This window comes from Spea bombifrons, chromosome 5 (genome assembly GCF_027358695.1).
Source record: "Spea bombifrons isolate aSpeBom1 chromosome 5, aSpeBom1.2.pri, whole genome shotgun sequence".
Taxonomy (NCBI): Eukaryota; Metazoa; Chordata; class Amphibia; order Anura; family Pelobatidae; genus Spea; species Spea bombifrons.
This window is the reverse complement of record NC_071091.1, coordinates 9631290-9653214: the sequence shown is the minus strand read 5'-3', so window position 1 is coordinate 9653214 and position 21925 is coordinate 9631290. Positions and strand designations below refer to the sequence as shown.

Below are 21925 nucleotides of genomic sequence, written 5' to 3'. Positions count from 1 at the left end.
CACCCACTGGAGCCAAGCTTCTTCCCAGGCGCTAGGTCGCCATGGCGACAATTACTTCCTGGTGCTCAGGATGCTGCAGGGGGTCCTGCGTAGGATGCACGGCATCTAAGGCCCGTGTTATGTGACCCCGCTGCGGTAGAGCGGCAGCAGCAGGTAGCAGACAGGTGTATATATAACACCAGCTAATCTATAAGATGATAACATATTTATAAGCACTCACGTGTTATGTTGCCCTAATAAACATAATTTAATTGTGAACATAAAAACATGTAGAAAAAAAAAAAGCTGGCTCCTAATTGGTGCCAAAATTGATCGCTTTAAAGAATTAAGGGTACTCCCTGTCCACCTTTTGGGGTACATCAAAAGTAGACTTCGGGTCCGGATGCTAGCTTGGGGTAATCCATTATACTCAAATTTCTATATGGATTGACGTTGACTCTCGGGTGTTTCCTTTTGTAACCGTTTTTATGTAAGCCGTAATGTGTTTTGTTGTGATGTTTGAAGCTGAAAAGATCAATAAGTGTTCATTTATTAAACATAAGTGGTTTTAACCGTATCCCAGAAGGAATTGGTGGGATTTGAAATGCCCTCCTCAGCAGTTAAAGCAATTTGGAAAATTAAGAGAGTAATGGAAAAAAAAATTTCTTTTCTTAATAGCTCTCCATCCATGCCCCCCCACTCCAAAAGAAGGTGACGTACAGGGCAATAGAGGGCTTTTTTTTTATTTATTTTTTATTTTTTTTGTGGCATGTAACCTAATCTCCAGGTTTTAACTCTGTATAAGAAATAAATTAATTGAATTTCCTTATTTTCTGTATTGGAAAACGTTGGTAGAAAATGCATAAAACTTTTATGAAATTGTGTGCTTTTCTTTAATGTGAATACTACTGCAGCTTCTACTTCTACATCAAACCTTTATGACTTTACAAATCTTAGTATTTTGCCTTTTAAAATATTTCTGAAAACTTTTCTCAAGCATTCTTCTAGGTTTAAATGAGGGTTTGCAACACTGGGGTTTAAAGGATCAGTCAACAAAGGTTAAAAGAAATTTATAAAATACATTTTGGGGAGAACCGTTCCTTTAAAATGTAGGATTTTAGAAAGCGATTAGCATCTCGCAAAGGTCCAGGTTCTTTGTATTCAGTAAATAAGTACTCGGGACCACGGAATTCTGCATAAAGTGTCCTTTTAGTGCTTTAGAATTCTTTTATAATTCCTGAACGTACCCAATATCTGTAACGCAAGTAATTCTGGTTACAATGCGCAGAAACGCACTTTGTGGCTTACAGTATGGAGCTTGGGTCGCCTGTCCTTATTATTGTGCAATACAGGGGTAATTACTATGTCGTAACTTGTAGTTATACACATGGGTCTTGGCAGAGCTAGGAATATGGCAGTGCTGTTTATTTGCTTGGGACTACTTAAATGGTAGCTTTAGCTTGTATAAAACGTTGTTCCCAATGTATAAAACCTCCATGCTGAGAATCCTTTTAATGTTCTACAATAATTACTAAATAAAGGACTCTAACTGTAACGTTTCGTCGTATTGGCTGTATAAGTTCGACCGAATTGTCCACAAATTCTCTTTTTGGCTAATAAAAGAGATGTTGGTATGGGAATATTTTTTATGTGTTCTCAATGTATGATTCACAACACGGCTGTGACCTTTCACTAGAATGTTAGCACGAAGAACAAAAAACATGGATTGTTTCACGTATAAACATAGTAAAAACTTTATGCACAGTGAACTACTGGATATATAAAAAAAAATTGGTGCGTGCGCCATTAAAAGTAACGTACCCTTTGGAAAAGGAAAGGTAACTTAAAAGGGTGAAATAATCATCTTGCTCCTGAGAACACGCATACAAAAGAGTTTGAGAACGTCTCAACCAAAGCCTGCTCTACCGCTCAGGGGTTTTAGGTAACTTGGGCCATTACAAAGAGGAAAATGTCCAGTAACATATCAGTCTGATCCTGCGCACACAGGTAGTCCGGAGGCAAAATTTCTCTACACAATGGAACCAATAACCAAGCCTTCATCAGCCTTGTCAGTGAGGTCCTGTTGGTATCCTTCTAGGCATAAGTGAGCAAGGAGGTCCGCGTCTGGACCTTGTGAGATCCCTGTAGGGTGAGATTGCATTCTTGTGGCTCCAGAGTGTTTAATGTGTGGTAGTGGGGTATTTACAAATACCCGTTTCTTCATGGGTTCCTTTTGCTGCTCGCTCATGGCTAGCCATGCTCCGATATGGGCGGTGAGGGGCAGTCTGCTGAGCTCTGAATGTAGAGAGTAACAAAATGACAGGCCTATTTAACAAAGCAAAATAAACATTAAAAACGCTGAGTTTGTGTTAATTAAGGCTAGATCTACAATAAAGAGTTACAAAAACTGTGGTTATTGAAAAATGTTTCATGTCCTATTTTAGTTATCGCTGACCTACGCCATGGCCAACGACAAGCTTTCTTTGGCATATTTAAAAATACAGGGGGCAATGTAAAAGAACGAATGCAACTTGGTCCATACAAACTTCCACCAATTTTAACTGCTTAGGTTCAAGTGCTATATGCCTATTCTATCCATATTTAAATTCCATCACTGTATTGGCCTCTACCACTTTTTCCGGCAGGCTGTTCCACTTATCTACCACCCTCTCAGTAAAGTAAAACTTCCTTACATCGTATGTAAGCCTCTGTATTATGGGTGTATTTTTACCCCATTGTAGACCCGGGATAAATACAGACTCTGCTACGACATTATATGTCAGAGGTGGAGAAGTAAACATATGGCATGTTAAGGAGATGTGACGTCCTGCCAAATTCTCTGGAGAGCCTCTAGAATCCGACGTACAGGGCCAGTATTTGGGTATCGTAAACAAAGCCTGTAATCTCTCATCTGCAGGCAGCTCACACGAGTGCAAACAATAGGTTTGGACAAATATCAAATCTGAATTGTCAAACAATTTTCTCCTGTCAAACAAATATATGAAAGGAATGAGAAGTTGCGTACATGCTGAATTATTCATCCTCCTACCAAAGTTCTGCTGGAATATTTGACTTCATGTCAAGAGCTGTCAACCGTTACTCCTGTTCATCAGAGCGCTGTTGGTGGGCTGAAGGTTGACCAGTGAATCTGCTGAAGGGCGAAAGGGAAATGTTGAATATATGCCCTATGACTCAACGATTTTGGAGCGAGGCATTTGACCTCCATCTGCCTGATGTGAATGCTTCAGACTCTGTTATCCAGGGTGTAATATTCTACTGAAGTTCTACTGCATTAAAGAACATAGAAAGTGACGGCAGATAAGAACCAGTAGGTCCATCCAGTCTGCCCAACCTCTGAGTACTTTCCTTTAGTACCTGCCCTTATCCTATATCTAGCTTGGCCTTATTTCCTACCCCATGCTTGCTTAAATGTCTTTACTGTATTAACATCTACCACTTCTGCTGAAAGGCCATTCCATGCGTCCACTACCCTTTCCGTAAAGTAATATTTTCTGATGTTACCATTAAACCTTTGCCCCTCTAGTTTATGGTTATGCCCTCTTGTTGTGGTAGTATTTCTCCTTTTAAATAAACTCTCTTCCTTTATCTTGTTGATTCCCTTTAAGTATTTAAATGTTTCTATCATATCCCCCCCTGTCACGTCTTTCTTCCAGGCTATAGAGGTTAAGATCCTTTAACCTGTCCTGGTAAGGTTTATCCTGTAATTCATAAACCATTTTAGTCACCCTTCCCTGAACTTTTTCCAACATTTCTATATCCCTCTGGTGATCTGGTCTCTATTACTGTACACAATACTCCAAGTGAGGTCTCAGCGGTCCTCTGTACAACGGCGCAAGCTCTTCCCTCTAATACCTCTCGCTATACAACCAAGCATTCTGCTCGCATTACCTGCTGCTCTACTTTATTGTCTGCCTACCTTTAAATCCTCAGAAATAATTACCCTAAATCCCTTTCCTCGCTCGTTGAGGTTAGGACAGTATCACATATTCTATACTCTGCTCTCTGGTTTTTATGCCCCAGATGCATTACTTTGCATTTATCCGCATTAAATGCGAGTTACCGCAGCTCTGACCGTTTTTCCTGTTTACCCAAATCATTTGGCTTCTCCCTCCAGGAACGTCAACCCTGTTGCAAATTGGAGAATGGGTCGGGGTACAGATCCCTGCGGTACCCCACTGGTAACAACACCTCGCTCCGAATATCCGCCGTTCACTACAACTCTCTGTTTTCTGATCCATTCAACAACATCGGGATCTAAACTCAGAGATTGCAGCTTAGATCATGCAGAGCTTTTCTGATGATATACAGTATATATAATGATCATATAATTATATTATATAACATATACACAACAGAGTAAAATAACTTTTGAAGTTGCAAGTGCAACATATTTATTATTTAACGAACACAGACAGTAAGAACTGGAATATTCTTGGTCCGGATCTTTCCTAGGCTCGGGGCAGGCTGCCCTTTTCCTCAGGTTTGCGGTTTCTATAGCTGTAGATAAGGAATCCAACCATGCAGCAGCACAGGCAAAGTGATAGAACTACCGCTAATCCAATAATAAGGATCCATTTCATATCCAAGCCGTCCAGGCTGTTCTTCGGCAGCTCTTTTGGTCCAGTGACCATCGTTAGCAGCTTGCCGTCATCATCATCAATCCGATCAGCAGGCAGCGGAGCGGGGCAAACGCCCGGCAACAGCAGAAATAATACAACGATCAGCAACATCTTGCTTCGTCTATCGATCCAGCAAAGTGGTGATCTGAGCCTGTGTCCTGCACAGATACACGCAGCTTCGCCTTTATTGCATCACAGAGCTATGATGTCACAGCCGCTGCTGTTACTGCTGGAATCTGTGCACCTGAGCTGAAGTGCAAAAATACCGTTTTATTTTTAACTATATATTTGCTTTTGTAACCAATTATAGGATTTTGAATGCACTCATCAATATAATATTACTGCAAATACAAAAAGATAGTTGGGAATTAACTGTGATTTATATATATATGTAAGAACCAAAAAAATATTTATTTCCAGTTCTGAATTCACTCCCTTCTACTCACCCCCTGCCCGAACCATTCAACAGCAATCAGCAACTTAACAGGGCAGAGATAATGAGTAGGAATCATAGAAACTACGACAGAAAAGAACCGTTTGGCCCATCCGGTCTGCCCAACCTCTGAGTACTTTCCTTAGTCCCTGGCCTTATCTATCATATCTAGCTTAGCCTTATTGCCTACCCCATGCTTGCTTAAATGTCTTTACTGTATTAACATCTACCACTTCTGCTGGAAGGCCATTCCATGAGTCCACTACCCCTTCTGTACAGTAATATTTCTTGATGTTGCCTTTCAACCTGTGCTCCTCTAGTTTAAGACTATGCCCTCTTGTTGTGGTAGTATTTCTCCTTTTAAATAAACTCTCTTCCTTTATTGTGTTGACTCTGTTTAAGTATTTAAATGTTTCTATCATAGCCCCCATCTGTCACGTCTTTCTTCCAGGCTGTATATGTAAACATCCTTTAACCATTTTAGTCGCCCTTCGCTGAACTTTCTCCAACATTTCTATATCCTTCTGGCGATCCGATCTGTACAACAGCATGAGCTCTTCCCTCTATCTACTAATACCTCTCGCTATACAACCAAGCATTCTGCTCGCATTACCTGCTGCTCTACTGCATTGTCTGCCTACCTTTAAATCCTCAGAAATAATTACCCCTAAATCCCTTTCCTCGCTCATTGAGGAACTACGCATTTAACCCAGAAGTAGTTTCTTGGACCTGATATATAATCTGATCTATTCACTAAAGGGAGACGTGATAAGAAAGTATGCAGGAAAGTTTCAACTTCTTGGCTGCGCCATACGTTATGAAGGTCCAACTCCAATGAGCTTCTGTTTCAGAAAGGCAGCGCTTGACCCTGTGAAGTCATGACAGCAAGAATTATCATCGCTTGTTGAATTATACATTGTACAGGGCTAGCGCAGCCCTTAGGATTGGAAAAACTTGCCAGTGTTGGCCCTTCATCGAGATTAACGCTACAACTCTCCCACAATACTCTTCCCAACTCTCACTTTAGTGAATAAACTCCATTATTTGTTTTGAAGACACTTCTACAGAACAGGTAGCGAGTGCTAACTTCATTAAAGATCAATTTAAACGAGCAGTCTGGTCTTTGCTGTTCCCTCTAAACATCGATGGCAAGTAAAGCACCATAAATTATAAATTATATATGTTTCCTTTAAGGGAAAACTCTGTTTATGCTTCGGAAAAGATTTGAGAAACACTAGATCATCTGTGACATTGTTTTAAATCTTTACAAAGAAAGGTTTTGCTTTCCGCCAATCAGAGCTGTAAACAAAACTTTTACGAGATTACGCTTCATGCGTAACTCAAACATCCCCGAGACCTGTGATTGTCAGAGGAGGATTTAGCGAGCTATGAAGATAAAGGCAGTTGAGTCTGTAGTGATCCTTTTAATACCCAATGTTGACTAATTTTGACCTAAAAAATATGTTTTTCCCTACTACGTTTGTGTGATTAATGAAGCTGCACTACTAGGGTATTGGGGCATGGGGGGGGGGGGGGTGTAGGATTTAGTAGACATAGTAAAATATTCCTTAACCAACATGTGCCACTTAAACAATGACATATATTTTACAACCAGGTATGATGTCTTCAAAACTTTTTTTTTTTTTATATTTTATTCATAAAAATCAAGACTTGCATCAAATAATCCAAATATCTAAAAATCCAAAGAAGAATTGGTACATTGATGAGCAGGAACACTTTAGCATCTCCTTTTGTCTATTTGTGTTAAATTGTGGGGTGGATTCTCAGGGTATTGAATACGTGAATGTTGGTCTTTCTCACCTCAGGATCACAGGGTTTCCATAAATTGCTCAGCAGCAGATTTCTATTATTGTAAGGAACACATGGAACCTCAGCTTAACCTTTGGGAAACTGGTGAGATCATGAGACCCTGCTGCGTTTTTGTTTTTGAGGTGGGACTTGGACTCTTCCGACTTTATGGTGGATATAGACTGGTCATTGTTACCATCTTGGATCAACTTATCCCTTGGTAAACGCGACACGATGTCCTCATCCTTTCCTAGGCGTCATACATGATATCACCAACTGCCCAGAGCTCTCCCTTCTTTTTTAGTAGAGTAGCTTAATAAAGAAGTAGGGCTAGCCAAGAGCATGGGTGGGATTAGCCAAGCATAGGGCAAGGGGGGTAGTCAGACTTAGGGGTGGCCCAAACGCTCTCTAATTAGAAGGGAATAGGCCAGTGGAGTGGGTTAATTGCCTCTACCCCACACAGAAAAAAAGAAGCTGATCCAGGCATGTAGGTCTCTAAATACCTTTACTCTACAACCCTTATGTGCTCCCTGTCACAAGATGCCTACACCATATCTCAAGTTATAAAATGTTGCGTGACGTTTCTATTAGCCGTGACGTTCCTAGCCGTCTGTAATTCGTCCGTTCTGATATTACACATAATTACACATTGTGTATGTCAGCGACAGACGAACGGATGCAAGAGGGCCATGCAAGCGGACACTCTCATTTCTCTCTTCTGTGAATGTGCGTTTAGTAACATTAAATTGTTTCCACGCTTGTCCTTTAGAACCAGAAGTCTCCACTAAAATGTTCTATAGTGCCTTGTTAACCAGGGCCATGCAATAACTGTGCTTATCTCCAACATAGGTTTAGAGGAACTTGCTCCATGTTAATAACTTTCAGGTTTTCTCGGGCCGCCGTACAGTGTGGAGGAAAACTGTGTAAATAGTCAGGGGTTTTTGAAGCGTTTGCAGTTGTAATGCGTAACTCCCACCATACCTTTTTATATCCTTCTGGCCTTCCCTATAGTTGGGAGGAATGTGTAGGTGATAGTTCTCTCAAATAGCAAATCTATAATTTTATTTCTGATCTATCTATGATCCTCTGTTATTTTAGAGGCTAGTCCTTCTCTTGGAGATCGGAACTGGGCCTTGGCTACATCACAGAATGTAATCATGTAACTATTTATACCTCATTATCATGTAATGTTACCCGGGTATGGTCTCAGCTCACGCTAGTACTTCTATCAAGGAACAATGACACATAACCGTAGCGAACGTGAGATTTATTGCGGGGAAATCACACAGAGAAACAGGAACTGAGGGCCACCGACGCAAAAATTAACATAAGTGTTCCTGCTCTTCTGCTTCACATAGCGTATTAGATAATGGCAATATAAATGACGCCTAACTAAAAGAAAAATAGCGAGTCCCCTTTAAGAATAACATAATTGGCAAAACGTAGGTTTGTAATGCCTGTGATTTTTTTTTTTTTTTTTTTTCCTTTTTATTAGATTGGCTCACTAGTCAAACTGTGAAGATTGAAAGTCTCCCATTCACCTAAAAATACAAAAAAGATGAAAGAACCTACATAAAGGCTAATATATCATGAATTTTCAATACATTACATGCCCCGTTTGCAAGCACGCGTTGTCACTGCCTTCAGTGTTTCACAACAGAGCCGCTGATTTTAAATGAAATCATTATAAATTGGTTAGTTTGTTTTTTTTTTTTTTTTTTTTTTATCAGAATGCAAAAATAACATAACCTAAATAGTGAAAAAAGGGTTAGCATTCCCAGCTTTTAGCATAACTAAATTAATGTATTAAACTATACTAGTCTGCAGAATAGTATATAGTATAGATATTAGCTATTTAGTATAAACATTTAACCCCAAGGAAAATTATATTTCAAATTGCGGCATATCTCTCCATTCTGCTCACCCCGTCCATACAAAGCCTGGCTGAGCCAACCCACAACAATCAGCAATTTACCACGGGGGGATAATATTGCAGATCCTGAGAAGGGGATCTAATCGCACAAGGTTTGCATACGTTCGTTTAGTGTATAGAGCTGTAATACGACGGATCAGCTTTAAATAAGAACAAACAATCTATGTGTATGTGTCATACCGCTCAGAATTATTTGTGTGAGGAGCTGTAAGATAAACTGTTTCTATTTTCCCAACTTCGCAGACGGGTGTCTCATGCCGAGCGAACCCCGCATAATGCATTTCAAATCTTCTTGACAGTCATTTTTAACCTCTTTATTATGTTTGGTATAATATACGTGCCTAGCATGTAACTAAATATCAAGCTAAACCCTATGTACACGGCATATGATTTTGTTATAATATAGACCCGATTATGTAGTCTTTACGGGTCTGGCCAGCTCGGCCCTTGCATGAAAAGCTCACTTGGGTTGGGTTCTTCATGTGCAAAATGTTTCAGGTCACCTGCAAATTATTTTAATACTTTAAATTTAATTAAACCAAGAATAAGCTCGTTGTGCTGTTGATATTTACTTGCTCTTGTCTGAGGCTACCTCTTCCGCGGTCCCGAAGGAGTAGCAGCGATATTGTATTTTAATTGACAGAATGCGGTGTATCAAAACACGTGAGGCAGGGTTATGGCTGGGCGCGAGGCCCTTTGGAAGAAAATCCTTTGATAATACAATGAACCTGTCCCGGGGGAGATGTGATTATCACTGGCGATTGAATGGGTGGATGATATTGCACAAGGAGGGGTAATTAGCGTTTATTTGTTTGCCGTCTGAGGCGGCTCTCCATCAGAACAAACAATCTTCGGTATTCAACTGTGCCATTTAAATTATAATCATCGCTCTCCTCCAGACACTCAGCAATTTAATATATTCTTTTTATAAAGTAATTTGTTTTTTTAGAATAGGAGTGTTTTTTCTTTTTTATTCTTCTCCTGATTTGAAAATTTAATGGTACTTTTTTATTTTGTGATGAGTGAGTATAATTGATATTAAATCTGTCTATAAAATATGTGTCAAGATGGGCAAAGGCTAGAGTCAGGTTTGCAGTTATAACATCGGGAATATCTCTGAATGGTGCCCAGAATCAAACCTGTGTTGGAGGGATCACAAGAGGCAGAAAGGAGTGGGCCAGAAGTGGGCCGGCTGGTGCTGGAAGGTGGCTCAGTCGCAGGAGCGGACACCGATCCACCTGCTGTACACCCCCAGGATTAATATATTACCCCCTTCCCCCTGCATGGGGTGGGAGAAGAGAGGGGTTGATGCCCTCTTCTCTAGTTAACAGAGGGTCCCGCTACTGCCAACTTGCAGCAAACCCACCGCTCCCCGAATAGACCCCTTTGTGTTTTTATGACGGCATAATTAATTTTCACAGTATGCATAGATAAACTAAACAAAGACAGCATTAAAGACATTCTGAAGTCGGTCTAACGTCTAATGGCTGTTTTACAAGGTATCGTTCAGAGTAATAAACGATCTTCTATGTTATCCATGTTCATGTTTTGATTAAGAAAGTCTCTGCGGTTTTACCTTTTACTTTTCACGGGACGCAAATACCGGTAGTTATAAACCAAATGAGCCATTCGTATGATGCTGGAGTCCCAGAAGATATATCGCATTATCCTGCTCCAAGCATGCAGCCAAGTGTTATCTTCTGATTGTCTGTCTGCTCGTCCGCCAGCGGTTTTAAATAATATAAAATTGACAGAAAAATTGTGAGGAATTAGTCTGGTTAGATGAATACCGAAAATGTGTTTTACAGCAGGTATGCTAAAAAGCTGACAAACTGCTGTATAGGGAGCTATTAAATGTAAAACCCCACTAATTTCCAATTTTTGGGTCAAACTAAACCAGATTGAGTTAATAAGTTCAGTGCTCGAGAAACCCCAGACGCCAGGTGACCACGGCAAATAGAAGCCATCATGTAACGGGTGCCCAGCGGGATCACATAATGTGCCTCATGTGGTTCGCATCAATGTGCGCCCGCAGGAAAGCATAGCGTGTGCCGAATTTACAGTGGCAAGAGACAGGCAGTCACATGGCAAGTGAGAGGGGAGTAGTGTCTGAGTGTTTGTATATGTATAGTGCTGGAGTCAGTGTGTGTATACTGTAGTATCAGTGTGTATGTGTGAAGTATGTATAGTGCTGGAGTCAGCGTGTGTATACTGTAGTATCTGTGTGTATGTATAGTGCTAGAGTCAGTGTGTGTATACTGTAGTATCTGTGTGTATGTGTGATATATGTATAGTGCTGGAGTCAGTGTGTGTATACTGTAGTATCTGTGTGTATGTATAGTGCTGGAGTCAGTGTGTGTATACTGTAGTATCTGTGTGTATGTGTGATATATGTATAGTGCTGGAGTCAGTGTGTGTATACTGTAGTATCTGTGTGTATGTATAGTCCTGGAGTCAGTGTGTGTATACTGTAGTATCAGTGTGTATGTGTGATATATGTATAGTGCTGGAGTCAGTGTGTGTATACTGTAGTATCAGTGTGTATGTGTGATGTATGTATAGTGCTGGAGTCAGTGTGTGTATACTGTAGTATCAGTGTGTATGTGTGATATATGTATAGTGCTGGAGTCAGTGTGTGTATACTGTAGTATCTGTGTGTATGTATAGTCCTGGAGTCAGTGTGTGTATACTGTAGTATCAGTGTGTATGTGTGATATATGTATAGTGCTGGAGTCAGTGTGTGTATACTGTAGTATCAGTGTGTATGTGTGATATATGTATAGTGCTGGAGTCAGTGTGTGTATACTGTAGTATCTGTGTGTATGTATAGTGCTGGAGTCGGCGTGTTTTTGTAAATGTATAGTGCCAGAGTGGGTATGTCTACTGTATTGTAGTGCCAGATTCAGTGCCTGTGCCCATAGTGTTAGTGTATTTTTATATAATTTTAGGGATTTATATAGATCCAAACCAACTTTGACCCCTGCACTAATAGCCGTCACTGCATCTTCTTTCTACCGATTGGAACATTTTCAAATAGATAGGACCGTGGTTTAAAATATATATATATATATATAGCCTTGTTTGTTTTGAATCCATCGATCAAGGAGTTGCCTTCAGTTTTTAGGAGAAAGGGATGGTCATATCTAAGAAGCTCTTGATTCTGCCTATTATGCTGGAACAGATGTACAAGGAAAGTAACTTATTGCTCTTATTTAGTTTAAGACTGTAATGTCATTACAAACATACTTTAGCTTGAACTAAATGGCAATAACAAGCCATGGGATCATTTGTAGCGAGGAATGAGTATATCTGATTTTATTCAACATAAAGTGGTCTTGTTTGACATTGGTTTTGAGGGCAGCCAAGTGCATATTTAATTAAGACAGCAGAGAATCCATTTGGAAGCCAAGTGATGTTACTTTACTCGCTGTTCTATTCTGTACTCTGTATAATGTGTCCGTTTCACAAATGTTCACAGCCGTGGGATTCCTAGGATTCAGTTTGACCCCGACCACTAGGGGGGGCTACATTTGGAGCATAGATGGCTATACTACTAGTGCATGTGAGCGCATAGGCGCTGATGCCTGGTAAGCGGATCATCTGCCCCCGAGCTGCTGTTAGTTTAGGGCAACACTGGAAATTTTTTTGCATTTTACCTGCAATTCCACGGGCGTTGGTGTCACTATAGTAACAAGAATTTAGGCAGAATTTATAGATTTTCTGTGGCAAACGCTAGCCGGACACAGGTGGATATATGTATTGAGCATAACCTATGAAAAATCTGCTTTAGATACCCCCAGGTTAACCCCTTAAGGACAATAGGCGGTCCCTAAACCCATTGAAAACAATGCATTTTGAGCCCGTACATGTACAGGCTTTGTCATTAAGGGGTTAAATGTTGACAGCCTTCCCCTGATCTCTGGGGAGAAAATGCATGACGTTTGGGGTTTTTGCAACGTCATATCTCTGATTTTCATGACTCCGAGGATGTGTAAAATATTGCAATGAGAGATAATGCAAACAAGGAGAGAGAACGCTTTGTGGAAGTGAAGGATAGTAATCTAAATGTGAAATGCAATAGAATATTGCTGATGTCCAAGGAAAACTGAGCTTTTTATCTGTTGGAAAGATACCAAATTGGGATATAGTCTGTTTATTGAAGGTCAGAGGCTGGATATATATATAATTCCAATAAACAAAATGTGCCTCTGTCTGGCAAATCATCATTAGCCCTTTCCCCTTGCATTTACCTGGCAGTAGAGGTTCTCCTTTGTGGACCATCGGTGGTGCAGGTGTCTACAGCACTTCTGGCACAGATCCCCAGCACTCCCTCTGGTGGCCGTCCAGCGTTTTGCACCGACAGGAGATCTCAGGTCTCCATTTAGCGGCGTTAGAGACGGATGCAGCACCGAGCCGGGTTCCATGTAATCGAGTGTGTGTATATTATTACAGCTGGCAGCTCCCTAGTTTCCAGTTTGGGGACTCTGTGATAAAATAATTCACACACAACCGTTTTCCCTGCTTTCAGTTTCACAAAACAACATTAAAATAATTCATTTTGTTTTGAAAACATATTTTAGTTCCAGTTTGAAGACTTTGGAGCCTCTAGTTAGGAAATGGATTATAATTTAAATGTAGTTCTTTTCAGTAGATATTTTTGGTCCTTCAAATTTTAATGTTAAATATTGTGCTTAAACTAATAGCTGACCAAATTCTCCTTTTTCTTCTTTTCCAGATATGAATATGGAGTTTAACCCTTCTGATCATCCAAGGGCGAGCACAATATTTCTCAGTAAATCCCAAACAGATGGTAGGAAACAATTTTATGTATTTATTATAGTCCTTACTTTTCCTAGCGGGTTCTCTACTCAACCTGCATACCGAGCCCTGGGATATGATCGTTCCACGGGATGATCTGTCCCTGTTAATGTTGGACTTGGGCTGTCACCCCTTGCTGGCCTGAGCCTACTTGGCCTAGACCAGAATAGACTGCTGCGGAGAAGACTGAATATTCTATTGCCTCTAAGTTTAATGTTGCATTGGCGGTCTCGGTGCTTACTGTCTGGGCTTCGTCACGTCAAGGACTTTGGCCTGAATATCTTTTGGGGAACTTTAAATGGCAAAACCAAAAGATTAATTTTTCTTTCCTTTGTCCTGCAGTGAGAGAAAAGAGAAAGAGCCTCTATATCAATCACGTAAGTAACTTATATAAACCAAAACATTGGGAGTGGAATTGCAAGCAAAAAGACTGCGACTGCCCTGCTGGTTTAGATCACAAGCTAGGGCCGGAATGTGTTCCCAGATAAAGTGATAGTGATAGTAACGCTTACTGTATCTGCAAACTATTACACTGTTTGCGAAATAAAGTCTAGTAATTTTCGGTTGGCTCTTGCTTTACCGTGTGTTGTGTAAATAAGCCCTGGACCTCTGAGATGGCCGATCCACCTCTTAGTGGAGGCACACAGAGCTCAGTAGGGTGGGCCATGTTTTCAACCAGTTTGGTCTTATCTAGGGTTCTCGCCCCGGCCCTTGCAGTCCCAAGCCATTTTTTTTTCCATGACCCCTCGCTTTATTTTGCCATTGGCAACCGAGCAATTCGGACAGCCATGCCAGCATGCTGATCAGACACGCGTGAAACGCATCGGGTATATGTTGATTTAATGTTAACACTTTTGTTTATTTCTGGTGCAATAATTGTCTCTTCTGCCTGTGTTGTCCCCTTTAGCACCCTCCAGGACAGCTCAGAAGAAAGTATAGCTCTTGTTCCACGATATTCCTCGATGACAGCACGGTCAGCCAACCAAACCTCAAGTATACAATTAAATGGTGGGTGAGATCCCTTTAAACCATGACACGCTGTGGATAGTTAAGTGCTTATAAGTCTAGCACCCGGTGCTTTCATGTACACAAGTGGTTAATGCTGGCACATGGAAGACCTTCAATTAGGTCTTATTAGTAATATTAAAATATTTGTATCTCCTGATGAAGTGAAGTTAAGCGAGACACGGAGTCTTAAGACAAGCTCTTAGTCCATTTCACATACAAATCACAGCATTTCGGAATGTAGATGTCGGTAATGAACCCGTGACTCTGCTTTTATATTTAGGTAGCCTGTGAGATTTGTAATACAGCGAATGGCTTCCTTATTTTAATTCTAAAGATCTTCCGTATGATTAAAGAAATGAGCCTCTGTAAGCATGAACCCATCCTTTCCCTGATCGTTAAGCCTGAAAAAGCCTTGAGATGATTCTGAAAATTGATAGAATGCAGATTTCCCCCCTCCTGCCAGCAGAAACAGATTAGTTGTCGATGATCAAGGGTCGATGTAGCACTCGGTTACCGTGAGTTCTGAACGCAAATGTTCCATTAACCTCTTATTGCGGTGTGTTTTTCATACCAGCGATCCATGTTTTATTATTAGCATTGTTCACTCCTGCCAGAACAATTGTGTATTTGTGCCTTTGGTCTCTTCTTAGATTCAGGAGCCGGATCCTGTATCTACTACCCTCTCAGTAAAGTAAAACCTCCTTGCGTTATGCAGAATGAGGTCAGGTTTTCAGCCCCTGCTGTTAATCAGCACAGCGGCTCTTTTGCAATCTATTCCTTTTTTGTCCTTCGGTTCAGCGTTTAGTTGGTTGCTCCCTTCAAGACGTTCCCGTCCCATATATGTCACTGATATGTTGCTGGCGTGTGTTACATGTGAGGTATCCGTGTGTTTCATTCTCTTTCTATGTTTTCTTACAGCGTAGCACTCGCCGTATATTATCACATCAGAAACAGGTAAGAGCCGCCGCATCTTGATCAGTCTCGTCTGTAAACATATTTAATGTGACGTTACTGTATTTAACCAGACAAAACTGGAAAATAGATTGTTCCACGTAAAATCCCTGCTTTTATGTAGTCACATTCTTTTAAAATCAAAGTTCTATGTGAAGTTTGAAGAATGTAGAACTTGGCCAAAGCAACAGCAAAGTTAGTTTTTTTTTTTTTATATATATAAATCTGATGTCTTGATTTAATAACTAAAAACTCTTGCGTAAGCGATCTACCTGATATGTTTTGGAGAAACTTAATCCGAGATGTTCTGTTTTTCTAGAGACGGAGACGCGAGGTTGCTTTTAGATATTTTTGATGAGAAACTTCACCCTCTGTCTGTAAGTATTTCACAATCTACTTTTTAATTCATCTCCTTTTCAGGGAGCATCTCCTACGCCGTTAGATTGAACCGGAGGTTTTCTAGACCAGTGTTTTTAAGTGCAGCCACCATAATCTACGGTCTCATTTTGGATCTGTGCGGGGTCTTGTCATGTGTTATTTATTTTACATGTTGCACATGTATGTACCTACATCCCTGGGCTGTGACCTCATCGATGGTGGACAAAACACAACTATGGCCGTATAAGAAGTCCTCAATCCTAGACCAATAATTAATGTGTACAATCCTTCCTTTTTTGAAGGTGCTGGCAGAATTGTTTTTTTGGCTTCCTAAATTGATCCTTTTTGGAGCTGCATGCTAACTGTGATAAGACCATGTAATGCTTATTATCCCATTTTAGAGGATTCATGCCACTCCCCGTTCTGTAATAATTGGAGCAAATACTGATAATGCGAGCATTTATGTCTCTTGATGTGTGTTGTTTGGAATATTTTATGTTTCAGAAATCCGAAATACCATCTGATTATGAAAAGCATGACCCAGAACAGAAGCATATTTATCGTTTTGTCCGGACGCTCTTCAGCGCTGCTCAGCTGACTGCAGAATGTGCCATAGTGACCTTGGTGAGTAGATAACTGTGTTTATAAGGGACCCAGCTTGCTGTCAGGCCCAGGGCTGTGATCCTTCCTTCTAACTTTTTTTTTTCTTCTTCTAACTCAGAAAAGTATTTTTCTTCTAGTTTTTTTGGGCTTCAATCCAACAGAGTAGATTTAGTAGATTTTGTCAAAGTGGGAACCGCACCTTTAATTACTGTGTTCAGTTCAATTCAATTCCATGCGAGGAAGGGCTGTTTTAACTCCTTAATGTTGTAAATCTCTTTTCCAACCGCAATAGTTTAAAAAAGTGTAAAAATGTATTATATATATATATATATCTATAGATATTTATATATATATATATATATATATATATATGCGCATTCTGCCCCACCCGTAAAATACATTGCCATAGTCTTGTGTTTAATCCCATTATGATTTGAATTGGCTAAAAAGAGTGATTAATGTCTTGAACTCCAGCACCTGCGGGCCCTTTGATTCCAGATAATTTTGTTAGAGCCTGGAATAATTATTCAATATCGACTTGGTTAATGTAACACGATAGACCGTCTCTTAATGCATTTGCTATGGAGCCTGGGATAGTTTTCATGCTTCCCACACACTTGTCTGTTTTCTAGAATTTGTTTTAAAAGCCAGATTTTGTAAAGTCTTTTAGATGCCTGCTAGCGTACATTTAAAGATCTATCGCTAGCTTCTGGAAGTCATGCAGCCATCTGGTATTTCTAACCGAAATAAAATCACAGAAAAGAAGGATAACTGCTCAAAAAAGTGAACTTAAAAAGAAACTTAAATTCTAATCCCATCAAGAATTATACTGTGGTGGTGTAAACAATTTCAAAGGTGTAGTTTTTCATTTTATTTACCTTTTTAGGGAATCTTTAGGGATTTTCTTAATACAAAAGTGTCCATTTAACTGATAACACCCCCTTCTGCTCTACATTCCTTATGGGTGCGCCATCTTGAATTTGTGTTCTCCTGGATTAAAAACAATTGCTCAAAACAAAGCAAGAATTAAGCGCACATCTAGGGAATACCAGAAAAATCATAAGTAGTGGGGATTGTGTCCCAATGTATTGCTTCACCATATACAAATTCAGATTCCCGGGTTGCTGCCAGAATAATAATGACCAACACAAAGCAGAGCAAGAATTCAGCGCATGCCCAGTGAATACCATTCCAAAAACACCTATCTAAGGAGTAAATATTGGGAATATTGAGTAGTAGCCCCCCCCACAATGTTAAATTACCCCAATCATTTATGCCTGATTACTTGTGAATTTTACCTTTTTAGTAACCACTAATTTAGCTCTGTCAGGCCTCGTGGATGTGGGGGGCACAGAAGGGAGAGATTCACTGGCACGCTTGTTATGCCCTCACTTTTAAACCGAATACCTCCCAAACGATTACAACGATTGACAAAGAAAAAGCCCAAGCGACGGGCCGCTTCCATTAATGAAATGAGTTATCCTGCCAGCCGTGATGGCAACAGTTACCCTTTAACCCCTCTCTGCACTTCAATGTATTCTCCTCTCCTGGTTACATTACGTTCACTGCGGACGTCTCGGCATTAATTACGTTTTGTCAGTCGCATTGCTTCATGAGCTCCTCGGGGAAGAGGGGAGATGCCGTTTTCATTACTGGAATAGACAAGATCATTTAGGACAGACACTCAACGCGTGAGAGTCGCAACAAAGACGCTGACTAAATAGGAATGGAACGTCTTGGGACCGAAGACCTACAGATGGTTTTATCATTATACATATTTTTTTTTAATTTTTTTGGATATATAGAGCCAAGATTTTATTTGGAACAATAGAGGTACATAGAAGGTTTTAGTGAACGATAAAAGCGTCCAACAGAATTGGGGCAATGCAGCCCTAACAAAAGACATTTTAGTTAAAATATGTCTCCAGACTCCTGGGAATCACTCGCGCAAGCGGCTGCTGGCCAGGAGCTGATGAAGCGCTGTCACCGTGTATTAATCGTTATAGATTTATGGTTCGGTTTCTATTTAACCTTTGGAAATGTGCACAGGAGCTGGGATGTAATAGACCTCGAAATCCAGTTTGTTCTTCCAATTTTTACAGTAAAAGTTAGTTGCCAGCGCTTTATTGAGATATAAGAAGTCGATTAGGATCGTAGACAATATGGAATCTGACTATTCCACTTTAAACGGTTTGTAGCTCGGCTGCAAGCCTGGAAATCTTGGGCTAGTTGTGTATAAGCGTTCTACGGTGCATCCGTCTCATGACCAATTTGCTTATTTGATCTCTGTAGGTGTACCTTGAAAGATTGTTAACGTATGCCGAGATAGACATTTGTCCAGCCAACTGGAAGAGAATCGTTCTAGGTGCAATTCTTCTGGCATCCAAGGTCTGGGATGACCAAGCCGTGTGGAATGTGGACTATTGCCAGATTCTGAAGGACATCACAGTGGAGGACATGTGAGTGTCATTGTATCTGCTTCTGGGTGTCCTTTGCCCTTCATCATGTGTATGGAATCTAAAATAACTCGTATAGTCTCGATCCCGTTAATATGCCGTCCTATTTCTAGATAAATATTTTGTTTTTGGACAGTTATCAAATGTCTTGGAAGTTCTGCCACAGCTGGATATCTACCGTACCTTCTATGGGTCTTACATTTTTATGATTTGTCCCTGAAATAAAAAAAAGCCTAGGATTTTTCAATACTTCTATCTATCTGTGTATATGTGTAGGTATTCTAGATTACTTTCAGCTTGGATGTATACTAGGCTAATTGGCTGCTATGATTTTGATTTCTAAAATTTAGTAACAAAGATCATTTGAAGGTAGATTATTTGCATGTCTTCAGAAATCGTGTGGAAAGATGATTTTTATACATGCCATAAATTGTAAAGAACTGTCACGTTTGCATCATTTATCATAACTGTGTTAATTTATTGTAATTATCTACAGCTTGTACTTTTTTGCTTGCCGCTCAGTGTAACTGTTTCTTAGAAGTGTTACATTTGTTAAATTTGTAAGCTTCTTTTCACAACTTAATGGGAACGACAACTCATATGATGGCCATGCCACTTTTTGTCACAAATCTCGGCTTCCGAAAGACAAAATAGTCTTTGAATTCCGATATTATCAAACAAGTACACTGACTGCAAAATCACAAATTAAAATTTTTGTCATCAATACATTTGCCGTTTAAAGCGCGTTGGCGACACAATAGATTATACTCTTTAAAGAATTTGCTTCTTTCTTTTTCTAGGAATGAGCTGGAGCGCCAGTTTTTAGAGTTGTTGCAGTTCAACATCAACGTACCGTCCAGCGTCTACGCCAAGTATTATTTTGATCTGCGCTCTTTGGCAGAAGGAAATAATCTGAGCTTTCCACTGGAGCCACTTAGCAGAGACAGAGCTTGTAAACTTGAGGTAGGCCTTTTTTATGTGGGATTAAACTGATTTATCTAAATGCTGCTTTTCTTTTTGGTAAAAAGATTTGGATTGTAATTATTTTTCGTAATAAGAATTTTGCCCCGTTTTATGTAAAACATGAAAATTTAAGTATATATTTTTAATAATGTACTTACATCGAAAGAGCTGACTACTCTGAACATGTAACTTCTTACAGGCCATCTCTCGATTGTGTGAGGATAAATACAAGGACTTCCGAAAGTATGCCAAGAGACGGTGTGTGAGCCTTGATAACCTGACAGCAGTGCGATGGTCGCCGGCCATTTTATCTTAACGGCAGTTCTCCATGGCGGTCTTCACCAACTTGTACTGTTTTTGTGCAAACTATTGTTTTCTTTTGTGTCTTGGAGGAAGAAGACATGCTTCTTTTGTACTATTTCAGATTTGGTAAGCCTCCCTTACAGTGCCTCCCTGTCACAAGGATGGGATAACATCACTCACTTTTTTGGAACCATTTCTAAGCCATTTCCATATTCCCCATTGGTTCCCATCGTAATTCAGAAAGACATCTTAAAAGGATCAAGAAACGGGAGACCTATACGAAATGGCCCTTGCACATCTGAATCTATATTGTTTTCAACTTGGAAATTCTCATCTGGTTTAATACCAAGAAAATCAAACGGCAGTGTTAAGACTTTTGTTGTGTTTTATTATGACTTTTGTTTATGTTGTGAGCTACTTGCTCTGTCCGGACCCAGGTTTTCACCATGCGCAATGTAAATATTGGGATTTGTAGTCTTGTATGCCTCGGATTCTCGGAGGAGACCAAAACAAGTCAAACACGGAATGTTTTGTAGTCATTTAAAATTTGCCAAGGATGAGGAATGCAAGCTCAAAGATAATTAAGCAAACGCGGGATTCTTTTATTAACTCCTTAAGGACAATGGGCGGTCCCTAAACCCATTGAAAACAATGGATATTGAGCCCGTACATGCTTTGTCATTAAGGGGTTAATCTCTTCACCTGATAATATTATTTCACAAAATGTTTAACTACAAGAAATTTAACATTCCTTGATCTGGAAGTGCTCTGGGCTGCATTGCCAATCTAGTCATTACAATCTTAATACATCACTAATGTGAATCTCAGATTGGATTGTAAGCGCTGGACGGGGCCATCGCCCATCGCTTCCTTTATTTGTATGTTTAAAATGTGCCCGCCAGAGCAGCAACTCAATGGTATGCTTTGGAAGTCAATCTTGAACATTCTGTATCTTATTATTTAAACTGTAAATGTGTATGAATGAGAGAGTATACAAACTTTGATCATTCCTTTTGCCCACTCCTTGAAAATTTAGCGAACAAAAGAGATGGGGGTAAGGAATCCAACCTCTTGAAATTGCTATCAAAACTTTATGGAACCAAACACCAAGAGACCATGATGTAAATGACGGACCATGCGGTTTACTGAACATTACCCATTTTAATATGAAAAGTAACACATTTTGTGAAACTTAGATTTTATATCTCCCAATGAGTTAACTCCTTTGCAGCCTTGGCCCATTTTGCAAGCAATATACTTAGTCTTTCTATGTTTACCTTTGACACAGTATAAACTTGTTTGTATGTGTATATACAATATATATGTTAAAAAAACAAGGTAAACTTAAAAAAAAAATGTATATATCTATTTTTCCAGCTTAGCTCTTTCATAATTCCCATTGATGTCTAGAACTCCTGTCAATGCATTTGGTTAAAGTGGGAAACAAGCGCAGAATTATGTATAGATTTTAGTAATAAATGGGAATTCATTCTCTGGAACTTGCACACTTTGATGAATGTTGAAGCTCTGCTAAAATGTGATTTATTACAGTATTTAATTTTGGACATTTAAACCCCACTTAATGTATTTTTAGAAGCTCAATGAAGCGTAAGCGTAAGCGTTACCTTTGTACAAACGAGCCTATCATACA

The 21925-nt window shown here is 39.8% G+C and overlaps 1 protein-coding gene across 1 annotated transcript in view; it reads left to right on the top strand.

Annotated features, from left to right (window-relative positions):
* Nucleotides 1-20877, top strand: part of CCNY (cyclin Y) — a 52803-nt gene extending 31926 nt beyond the window's left edge. The window contains exons 2-10 of the mRNA XM_053466367.1: nt 13530-13604; nt 13955-13989; nt 14520-14620; nt 15539-15574; nt 15891-15948; nt 16454-16573; nt 18845-19011; nt 19809-19971; nt 20171-20877. Of these exons, the coding sequence (XP_053322342.1) occupies nt 13530-13604; nt 13955-13989; nt 14520-14620; nt 15539-15574; nt 15891-15948; nt 16454-16573; nt 18845-19011; nt 19809-19971; nt 20171-20287 (872 nt within the window). The 3' untranslated portion in view covers nt 20288-20877. The remainder of the gene's footprint in view (nt 1-13529; nt 13605-13954; nt 13990-14519; nt 14621-15538; nt 15575-15890; nt 15949-16453; nt 16574-18844; nt 19012-19808; nt 19972-20170) is intronic.
* Nucleotides 20878-21925: the final 1048 nt, after the last annotated feature.